At 40.3% G+C, this 11,870-nt stretch overlaps 1 protein-coding gene across 1 annotated transcript; it reads right to left on the bottom strand.

Moving 5' to 3' along the window:
- Nucleotides 1–700: 700 nt before the first annotated feature.
- Nucleotides 701–1,765, bottom strand: LOC123230606 (zinc finger protein 345-like). Its single transcript, XM_044656737.1, has one exon. It carries the CDS (start codon nucleotides 1,763–1,765, stop codon nucleotides 701–703), a length of 1,065 nt encoding a protein of 354 aa, XP_044512672.1.
- Between the last annotated feature and the right edge of the window lie 10,105 nt (nucleotides 1,766–11,870).

The raw sequence follows: 11,870 nt of genomic DNA, 5'->3' as shown, positions 1-11,870 counted from the left end.
AGAACCTCTGTATGCAGGTAAGGCCCCATGCATATTGACCATAAAGGACTTCTCTATTAGCAGCAATGTAAGGATCCAGAGCAAGGCTGAGGGACTTATGAGAAAGAAAACTAGATACATTCAGAGGAAGAATTGTGGGAGGAGAAACACAGAAAAACAACTGCTTGAACACATGGGCTGTTGGGGATATTATTGTAGATGTAGACACTAAATGATAACTCTAGTCCAACTATCAATAATATGGAATTAAGTCTTGATCAATTATACATGTAAAACCCAGTGGAATTGTGTGTTGGCTAAGGGGGGTTAGGGAAAGAACATGAAATATTCAAAATAAAAATTAAAAAAAAAAGACCCCATGCATGATCCTGGGAGAGGGTTCCCTTCACACAACTGGACATCTTGTTTTAAGGAAATGATAGCTTGCTTCCCCTTTTAACTTTGGTTGTACTGATTTTGTTCATACAGCTTTCAATTTAAGATAACAAAAATCTATAATGCATCTCATGTTGTCTATTTCTAATTCAGTCATAAATTCTTCCCTTATCAGTAAAATGATCTAAAAGGTAAAGGATTCTATGCTCCCTTAATTTGCTTATGGCATCACACTTTAGGTCTAAATCATATGTCCCCTTGGACCTAATCTGAGAAGAGCTTGTGACATATTAGAGCAAACTGTCATATAGAGCAAGGGAAGAATTCAACATGAAAGCCTATGATTTCTCTGATGTCCAACAAGATGGGAGCTCTGACTGAATGACTTTCCACATTGCTTGCATTCATAAGGTTTCTCCCCAGTGTGAATTCTCTGATGTCGAGCAAGACTGGATCTCACTCTGAATGTTTTCCCACATAATTTGCATTCATAGGGTTTCTCCCCAGTGTGGATTCTCTGATGCTGAGCAAGACTGGATCTCACTCTGAATGTCTTTCCACATTGCTTGCATTCATAAGGTTTCTCCCCAGTGTGGATTCTCTGATGTACAGAAAGAGTGGAGCATTCTGTGAATGTCTTTCCACATTGCTTGCATTCATAAGGTTTTTCCCCAGTGTGGATTCTCTGATGTTCAGCAAGACTGGATCTCAGTCTGAATGTCTTTCCACATTGCTTGCATTCATAAGGTTTTTCCCCAGTGTGGATTCTCTGATGCTGAGCAAGTTTGGAGCTCAGACTGAATGTCTTTCCACATTGCTTGCATTCATAAGGTTTCTTCCCAGTGTGGATTCTCTGATGTACAACAAGATGGGAGCTCAGGCTGAATGTCTTTCCACATTGCTTACATTCAAAACATTTCTCCCCAGTGTGGATACTCTGATGCTGAGCAAGTTTGGAACTCAGACTGAATGCCTTACCACATTTCTTGCATTCATAAGGTTTCTCCCCAGTGTGGATTCGCTGATGTCGAGCAAGACTGGATTTCCAACTGAATGTCTTTCCACACTGCTTGCATTCATAAGTTTTCTCCCCAGTGTGGATTTTCTGATGCTGAGCAAGACTGGATCTCAGACTGAATGTCTTTTCACAATGATTGCATTTATAAGGTTTCTCCCCAGTGTGGATTCTCTGATGCTGAGTGAGATTGGAGCACTCTGTGAATGTCTTTCCACATTGCTTGCATTTACTAGACTTTTCCTCAGAATTCATTCTTTGATGTTCAGTATGGGATGAAGTTTGAGATTCAACACAGAATTTTCTCCAAGCTATGTTGTCTGGAACATCACTCATGAGTCTTTCCTGGTCTGTTTCTTCCACAAAATGGCTCATCTTAGTTGGAATTGCCTTCATTTCCAGTCTGATCACTCCTTCTAAAAGAAACAAATAACAAAATAAACCTGCATAGTCACATATATACACACAATTAACCATATTGCCTTTCCCCCACTGTCAGAACATAAACTGCTTTAGATCTTATTTCCTCAGATAAGAAAAGTCTTCCAACTTAAACGGACACAATCCATCCTTTGAAAAATGCCATTACCTCAAAGGTAAAGAACAATTTAATTAGGAGTTTCCCATATGATCTCATTGTGTCTTCATAAGAAACTGTGGTTTTGGCCAGGCTGCCATTACTACATTCCAATCTCAGAATATGACCTCAGAATGATGGCGAAGTGACATGACCCAAATCCTGGCACCTGAAACCAAATCTGGTCACTGGGCATGCTCTGTCCATAGTACTAGACAATTGATTTTCAGTCTTTCCATTTTGCTTTCATTTTCATTGTCTACACATTTAATCCTACCTTCAGAGGTATGATACCACTGGGGGTATATATACTACTCATATTATTTCATGATCTAGCCTATCTGTAAACATTATGTAACTTCATGATTGCTTCCAACTTTTTTTTTTGTTGTTGCAGTATCTGAGATCAAATTTACTCAGGGCATAAAAAATTTTGTTCTTTTCCCTACTTCTTGAGAATAGCCATTACTTTTCTTTAAATGCCTCTTTTCACTATCATAAAATCCTTCTACTAAATACAATGTAAAAAAAAGACATGGAAATTCCCATGTTTAAAAATTTCTCACATAATAACTTGAGTCCACCATCCTTTTGCAAGGAAATTGGCTGCCTGCTTCATTATTAGTCTTTCTGAGCTCTTCCTATTTAGAGGTTCAAAAGTCCTTTGGAGATTTGGGGGGACTTGAGCTAAAAATTAGCTACTGTCACCTTAAGCAGTAAATAATGGCCCAGTTTTGTTATAATTTCCTTTCCCCTTGGATAACAAGTATTTCAAACAATGGTTTTTCCCCTTGCCATGATTCCAAATGATCATAATCAGGAATATGATGCTTTTGGGGTACATTCAATGATGACATCAGACTCTCCTTCTAAGTGTAACATATTCTTTTCATTTCTCAACTTGACATCAAATTATTTCCAAACTTCCAGGAAGCCTGGCCATTCATGCTCACAGGCATGCACAGCCATTCCTTGGCTGCCCCTATATGTAAATAGTTGTCCCATTCCTAGGTTACCCAGTAATTGCATCTCCTCAAGTTTACGACCACATGATTGAGATGTTATTTGGATTTGCATTCTTGCAGCAGAGAGAGCAGAGTCTTTGCAAACCCAGGTCACTAGATGTGCAGAGTAGAGGCTCTTATGAAGCCCGCATTGACCAAAACCTTTTGACAAAAACAGCCCTTAAATGGTCACTCACTGCAATGTTCTGATTGCCTTCTGATTTGAATTTATTCTCCACTTAAGATCTTGTTGTTATGGCTGGGAGCTTCTTAAAGGTATTGGTTGGCAACACAGGTTAATCATTTAGTAGTTTCAGTAAGAGTGCGGCTAATTTGCCAGTGGAAGAATAAATGAAATTCTATCTGTACAAAGGATATGATTTAACACTTGTTTATATGGGCATATGATTTAGTTTTGGTTTAAAAGAATACTCTATTACAGAAATTAATAATATGGGAAATAGATATATCAAGTGATAACACAATAATCAAGTGGAATTGCTTGTCAGCTCTGGGAGGGGGAAGGGAAGAGGGGATGGAGAGAAAATAAATCATGTAACCATGGAAAAATATTTTAAAATGAAATTTAAAAAATTTAAAAGGTAGTTTTGCAGATACTTCCACTAATCTCCCAGTACATTTATCATTTAATACACTATTTGTCACACGTCAAATGCTACCTGGTAGGTAGCAATTCTTTTTGTTGGCTGCTTAGAGAGCTAAAACCAAAAAAGTATTTTCACCCTTCAGCAAGAAAGTTTGCACAATTCTTATTTTCTACCTCATACAGATGTTCGCATTTTCATGATATTCTTCTTAAAATCACAATACAGGTGATGGTGCATTTTAATCCTACCTTATAAACTTGCTAGAACTTTTAACCCCAGGCAATTCACAGGAGCTCTATCTCAATCTCCTGAATAATGTCAAATAATTCATAGGGTTCCTAAGAGGATCAAATGAGAAAATATTTATAAAGCGTGGGACACATAATAGGAGCCATGTGCAAATGAGCTTTTATTTTTCATTGTAATTTTTATTATTTCCTCTTTTTCTTTTCTTCTTAAATGTCTTCTTTCCTCTATTTCCTTATTTACCTGTTGAATTAAATGCATTTCTATTCCCCAACACTCTTTCTGCCCTGGATCATCTCAGAGTGAGATTCAGGATTGTGTTTTGGAATGGCTCTGATTACATCTCCCAGGACTCTCTACCATAACTTCCTCAGACACCTCCCACTTCCTTTGTGGGAGGTGTCTGAAAAAGTTATAAAAGGAAGAGAGAGGCGTGGGTTTGGTGCCTTTTTCCCAGAATCAAGGAAAGCCTTTTTCCCTGGAGAGCTTTGGTCCCAGCTAACTGATGGAGATCTCTAACTCCTAGCTTTCCCTAACGTTACTTTTCCTAAGCTAAATAAACCCAGTTAAATAGCTCTATAGTCTAACCTGATTTTGTTCTTCTCCAAAGGACTTGGTTAATTTCTCCCCTGAGGCTGGAGGCTACCCCAGCTACTTTCTTTCTCTTCTTTTCCTTTCCTTTCTCTCATCATCCTGCTCCTTTTTCCACTCAACATTCTGGCGACCCAGATCAGATTCTGAACCTCCCTGCTTGACTGCCTACCTGCCAGCCTGTTTGCTGTCTTGCCTACGGTAAGTTAAAAAAAATTCCCGTTCCAAAACCCAGCCCAGCAGGGATCCCTTCCCATATTATGAAGTTTCAACCCCTGCCGAGCTCCTCTGCATCAGCAGCGGTTCTAGGTGTTAATCCTCCTCACCAGCCCTGGAGCATTAACCCTAACCTTCTCACCCCTCTGAGGCTAAAACTCAGCAAGGGGTCTGACTAAAAACCCAGCAGGGGTCTGGGAAAAATCCCGGTCCCTCTCTCACTTATACCCACCCCAGCCTACTTCTAAAAACTCCATGACTGCCCCCTAACTTACCTAGCTCCAATCTCTCCCTCTGGAACGATTTTGCCTTAACCTCCCCCCACCCAATAAAACTCAACTTACCTTGGTTTCCAGAATCTGGAGTGCTGGGTTCCTTTAAATCCAACCCCTTACCCACAATTCCCTTCCCAAGTCCCACCCCCCACCAGCAATTTTCTCCTCCTGTAGTACTACATCTTGGTCACTAGAGGCCAGTACTGAGCACTCAGTATTTCTCCCCCTTTTCTGCTGAGCTGCAGTGGTACCTTTCTGTCACTGGAGGGCAGCATCAATAATAAATATATATAGCAAAAAAAAAATCTATCTGTAGCCAAAATAAATAAATAAAGCCAGCCGCAAATAAGTAAATAAATAAAGGCCATACAACATGATTGCTTCTCTACAGGAAAGCCTTTTGGCTTTTGCCAAATTGGAAACCTTTAAGGTTTCCAAATGTCTCCTTCTCCTAATGGTGTTAGGAAATCTTCTTTTCCTACTCCTTACTATTAAGATGCAAAAGGCTACAAATCAGAAAATGCAAGCAAAAATCCAAGCAATGGTACAAATTCAATTGGAAAATTTCAAACACTGCACGATTCAGTGGAAAAGGATCCCATTCAAATATCTAATTCAAATTTTTGTGAGCCTGTTCTTTAACTATTGAGAGGAAAATCCTATTTCTTCTGAAATGGAGATGGAAATGGGTGTGAAGAAACTCCTCTCTCATGTTGTGCACCTCCTGGTCAACCATCCCTCTCCTGCTTCTACTGAAAATCCATCCTCTCCCAATGCCCCATCTTCTCCTGTCCTTTCTCCCAGCCCATGACCAACCCCAGCCCTGAGGAAACCTTGTACTCCTCCTACCATACCGGTTCCTACCCATACTGCATTAGTAAGCATGCAAGTGACTCCAAAAAACCAAGATCACAGACTGATTCCTATGATGGCCTTTTCCCCTTAAGGGAAGTGCCCACAATAGGAAGAAATGGGGATGTGATAAACTTAAGACATCATACTCATTTCATGCCCCAGGATATAAAAGAATTTAAAAGAGATATCCCTAGTTTCAAAGAGGAACCCATTGCCGTAATGAAAAAAATGACCTATATATTCTTCCAATATGATCCTTCTTATAAGGGCGTTGAAAAATTATTTCAGGCCTTTCTGACGGAACGTGAGAGAAATAAGATCATCTCTCATGTGAATAAAGCTCGGGGGATGTGTGTCATTCTAAAAGCAATGCGAGAATGTGCTGAAAGACCAGATGTTTGGACAAAATTTGATCGCCTTACACAATCTAATGACAAGACACCCTCCCAATTCATGGATAGGCTCATTGAGCTGGGATGTAGGTACCTAGACCTTGATCTTTCTACTGAAAGGGATATCAGACAAATATGGCGCCAATTTGTAAATAATTCTTGCAGGGTGGTCCAAGACTATTTTAAAACGCATTGCCCAAAATGGCCTGAGATGAATCTTGAAGAATTGAGAAGAACTGCTGTGTATGTCTCAAAAGAACATGCAGAGAAAACAGCAGAAACTTATTGGAAATAATCAAAAGGAACTGAAATCTTCATGTGATAAAATAGATGAACAGGAAAGTGGGCATTATACTCCACCAATACCACTTGCCCCTCTCCGAGAATCTAATTATTGATCTCTGACCTGTCACTTCTGTGAAAAGAAGGGCCATGTAATGATGAATTATAGAAATCTATTCCAGACAATCAGGAATAATATCTACTGGAATAATCATTTCAGAAACAACAAATATAGAAACAATTTCAGGAACAACAACTATCAGAATAATAATAATAATATTTTCAGAACTCGCAATTTTAGGACTGATAATTCTAGGAACACAAATCAGGCATATAACTTAAACCAGATGACCACACAACAGTATCTTTTAAGTGGAGTTTGTCCATGAACTACTCAAGGTGCTGCCTCTCTATGTGGGGCAGAAGATGGTGCCCCTTAAACTCTATTGCTTTTGTTGTTTTGTTGCTGTTAACCCTTTCAGTTTTGTCTCCCCCAACATAGCAAAGAAGAAGAAACAGATTTTTGCAATACAGTCCCTTATCTTTATTTGTGCCATCCTGTATTTGACATATGTCTTTATGGAAGTCCATAACAACTTGTATTGATAATTTGGAAAACTTGTATTTTGTGTATGTTATGTATTTGATATTTTCTTTGTAACTATATTACCTCAAAGAAAACCTGTATTCGTGAACTGTATTGACTTGATTTGCATTTTGTGCTTTTTGTGAAATTTTTGTATTTTCTTCAATGTATTATTGCTTTTATACCTCCATTGTTTTATCTATCTCATTTGCACTCACACTGTGAACCATGGCTAAGTTAGGGGAAATACATCTAAATTCTTGGGTAAGAACTTTTATATTCTACCCTTCCTTAAGTGGCATAAATTGCAACACACACACATACATGTATTTTATTGTCATTAATTATAGGAGATATATTTTTGAATTTTTAGCACATTTTTTATAAATGCATGTGCAATCTAATTTTTCCTAAGCACATGTCATCTATCTAAAGAATTTTAGATTACACTAGTGTAGGTTTAATATGTCCTTTTGTCCAAAAGCCTTAGATGACTGAAACTGTCATTGGTATCTAATATGAGACTTAGTAAATATGTCTAATTCGAAGAAATGCAATCAACAAAGGAGCACAGACTTCATCTACATAGTGCCAAAGCTGCACATACTTAACTTGAATGATGCCAGAATATCATACAGCTCAAAAGAGAAACCAATACTCCTAGGATTGCTGAGACTTCTATGCTAATAAAAAAGGACTTCAACCTAGTGTGAGACTCGAGGTTGTGGCACTTAATATATGTTAAGATGCAGGACTCCTTGTATCACAATGCTTGTGAAATTTATATTAAGTACCTAACAATTGGCTATTCTGGCTCCAAATTCTATTCCTGAGAAACAATGAAAGAAGAAATGTCATAATATCAGAGACCAATAAATAAAAATCTAGTCCCTTTTTCTACCATTCTTACTATTGTGTTTTGGCTGAATGGGTTAAGTGTATACTATGTTGTGGATGTGGATTACTTTAATTGGGCATTATTCAAAGATCTATTGTGATTTTTTTTATTTAGAATTTTTCCATGTAAAATTTAGGATTGAATACTTAGAATTCTTATCCAATAATTATTTGGCTTTTTGTGCTAATTTCCTGATGATTTTTAATTAGCAGTACTTCATATGCCTCATGCCTCAGTATCCCTGTATGATTTTCATGTTTCTTTCTATTCTCCTCAGAGGAGAATGTTTTTATTTCATATGAAAAGTCTTAGTGAAAGAAGTTAACTGCCTCCCAGAATCCAGATGAAGATGCCTGTGGAGACTGCACAATGCTCCAGGAGATCCTGAGAAAAACCAGGTGCACAAAATTGAACTGTGGGGGATTAAAAATTCATTTGTCTTGTTAAAAATTCATTTATTTTGTTAAATTCATTTGATTTGTTTAAAAGCATTTGTTTTATATGTATATATGTTTTGTTGTGAAAGAAAGGGGACAAGCTCCTGATTTTTTTTGTTAAAAAGCACCAAGTATTTGATTTTCTTTTGTTTTAAAAATTGTTGCCACTGACCCCTTGTATTGATGTATTTACTCTTTATTTTACTGTGACTGTAAATTTATTTGTGTTTGTTATGATCCATTGGGGAGACTGGTCTTCCAAAGGATCACGGGGGGAATGTGCATTTTGGAATGGCTCTGAAGTCCTGGGAGACTACATCTCCCAGGACTCTCTCTCAGAACTTCCTCAGACACCTCTCATTTCCTTTATGGGAGGTGTTTGAAAAAGTTATAAAAAGAAGAGAAAGGCATGGGTTTGGCACCTTTTCCCCAGAACTGAGGAGAGCCTTTTGCCCCAGAGAGCTTTGGTCCCATCTAACTGCTGGAGATCTAACTCCTAGTTTTCCCTAATCTTACTTTTCCTAACCTAAATAAACACAGTTAAATATCCTATAGTCTAGCCTGATTTTGTTCTGCTCCAAAGGGCTCAGTTAATTTCCCCACCAGGGCTGGGGGCTACCCCGGCTACCTTCCTTCACTTCTTTTCCCTTCCTTTCTCCCATCATCCTCCTCCTTTTCCCACTCAACAGGATCTCTTGCTTCTTTTTAAACTACCTCCATGTTGAGATCCTATATTGTAAGCTCCAGTGTAACCAACTGGTGGTGTCCTTCCTCTGTATCCTCAGGGTTTAACGCAGTTCCTAGAACCTATTTTATAGTTAATCCATGTTTACTGGCTGGGCCCAGGACTTATGTAGGCCCAGGCTCTACCAGGATTTGTGCATTCTGGTTTCTCTCCTAGAAGGCAAATGATTCTGTCTCTTTCTGGTCCTTATTTCTCAGGAGTCAGCAGTAACTCTGTTGGAACAGAGCAGATCCAATCCTGAAGATCTGAGTCTTCTTTCTTTTCTAGGCTCTCATCTCCCTAAAATGAGGCAGTGTGGTCACCTGATTGTCCAAGAACAGGACAAACATTGAGCCCCAGAGAACAGGGCCTGGAGCTGATGATTTCAGGAAAGCTTAGTCTTGGATTGTTTCCAAGTAAAGTAGCAGGCTTTACCCCTATTCATGGCCTATAGGTCAATGGAGAGAAGGAAATTCAGGAAACCAGCTGCTTGGCTCCATTCTACATTGAGGCTCCCTAATCTCAGCTGGGTCCTCACCATGGCAAGGCAATCCTGTGACATCTCACTGATAGATTCCCTTTGCCACCCCACCACAGCAGCCTCTCAAATATTTCCCTGGTCTCTAGCTCTCCCTTATGGGTTCCTCCCAGACCCTGCCCATACCTTCTGAACTGAGAACTTGGCCTCATATTTCACCAAATGAAAGCTGGACCTTTCTGTAGAGCTCTCTTATCCTCCACATCTCACCGTGCTCGGCTGCCTCTTTTTCCTTTTTGGCTTCGGGATCAGAGAAAAGGGTCATTCTTGCCCTAGTGGGCAAAGAATCCTATTCTAATCCCTCAATTAACCCCAGTCTATTCCTTCCTCCAGTGCCCCCATTGTTCTTTCATTTTCAATCTTTCCAACACTAATGAGCTAATGATTCTTTCCCTCTGGGAACCAATAAAACCATGTCTCTAATCCTTCAAACGCTCTTACTTGATGTCTTCGTCCCCATGAGATACTGTCCAATGTCTGTCCTTGGGATCAGCTAAACTGCTAGAGATGGCCATTTGCAGTTAGTTGTGCCAATGCTTTTCCCTTGTTTGCTCTGCTATACTTTTGGCTTAGTATCCTCCATCTGGCTTTCCTAGAGCCCAAGCTAAAGCCCATCTTCCATCTTCTTCACTTCAGAGTCTTCCATCTCTTGATTCCCTGCACTGGATTTAGTATTTTAAGGGCTTCTATAGAACTGTCAGCATGCTGTCTCCTCCAGCAGCTGGTTAGCTCCATGAGAGCAGGGGATGTCCACTGCATCTCTTTTATATCTCCTATAACTTATTCCAAAACCCAGTATAGAAGAAGCACTCATACATGTTTCTGGATAATAAAGAGCTCAGAGTGGATAAGCTAACCCATTTTGTCACTTGAAGGAGACGTCAAGGACCTTCAATCCCAAAAAAATGACTTCATAGAGGGTCACAGACCAATCCTCTGAAGGGAGCTGATAGGAAATGGAGTCCAACAGCCTCATTTTACAGATGGGAAAACTGAGGCTCATGGGATCAGTGACTTGCTTGGGAAGCCTGTGCTAAAACCTCTGAAAAAGGATTCCAAGTTGGGTCCTCCTCTGCCCAAATCTAGCCTTGGCTTCACTAGAACACCCAGAAGCATCCAGTCACTCCAGCTCTCCCATCTCTTTCCCTCTCACTCACCTGAGTAGCAGTTCCTCAGACCTTCTTGCTCCAATATCCATGGGGCTTCCCTCTGCTCCAAATAAGAGAAAACATCTTCTGGGGGAGCTGGAAGCCCTAGGCATGGGGAATAAGTCAGGGAGGAAGATGGAGAGAAGCTTGTCACTGAGTTTTCTTTAGGGAAAGGTGGGGAAGTCCAATGACTCCATTCAGAGGCTCTCTCTATGAGGTTCCCATAGGAGTCTGTCCTCACCCCTCAGGGTGTTTAATGCAAGAGACCAGAGTAAGATGTGCCTGTTACCTGGCTGTGGGACCTGGAATGAGCAACAGCACCCCTACTCCCCCCCCAATCCTGCTCTGGTCCATTATGGCAGAAACTCCTATACTCACGAACTGGGTCTAAGGGTCATTGTTCTGGATCAATCTAAAGGCCCAGACACAGGGACCTCAAGAGATCGGCTTTTGTCCCACCACCCTGCCTGCTCCTCACTCCCTGCCAACTCTCTGAGTCTTGTGGACTGTTCTCTCGGGCAGTCTCTGCCTCTTCTCCTGGGGAACTCAACAATCCTCATTGGGTCAATTCTGTCTCTCAGCCAGTTCATTCGTCCTGGCAATGACAGAGGAGTGCAAGCAGGGACTATGGGAGGCTTCTGGGGCAGCTATAAGAGGAGTGGACAGGGACCTGAACTGAGAGGCAGGAAAGCCTCAGTTTAAATCTGGCCCCAAACAGTTTCTATATGTGTGCTTCAGAACAAGCCACTTAATTCTATTTCCTCAACTATAAAATGGGGATAATTTTTTCACTGGATTTGGAAGATGAAGGTGAGGAACAAGAAGTGCCATAATATCAGAGAAAACCTTTAGCAGAGCCCCTGGTCAAAAGCAAGTTGTTATAAATGATTCTTTCCTTCCCTCCCTTTCTCACCAGTTCTGTTGGAGGCTAAGGGAAATAGGAGAGAAAACTAAGGACAACCCTGCTCTTCTGGGGACACCTAAGAGCTGTGAGCTAGAGAAAAATATGCAAAATAATAGATCCACTCGAGAGAAGAAGAGGTTGGAAGGAAAACCCACCCAAACAGTTTTCCCAGATGGGCTTGGTAGACACAATTCTGGGC

Source organism: Gracilinanus agilis, chromosome 1, assembly GCF_016433145.1.
Source record: "Gracilinanus agilis isolate LMUSP501 chromosome 1, AgileGrace, whole genome shotgun sequence".
Classification (NCBI taxonomy): Eukaryota; Metazoa; Chordata; class Mammalia; order Didelphimorphia; family Didelphidae; genus Gracilinanus; species Gracilinanus agilis.
This window is presented reverse-complemented; position numbering and strand designations above follow the sequence as displayed.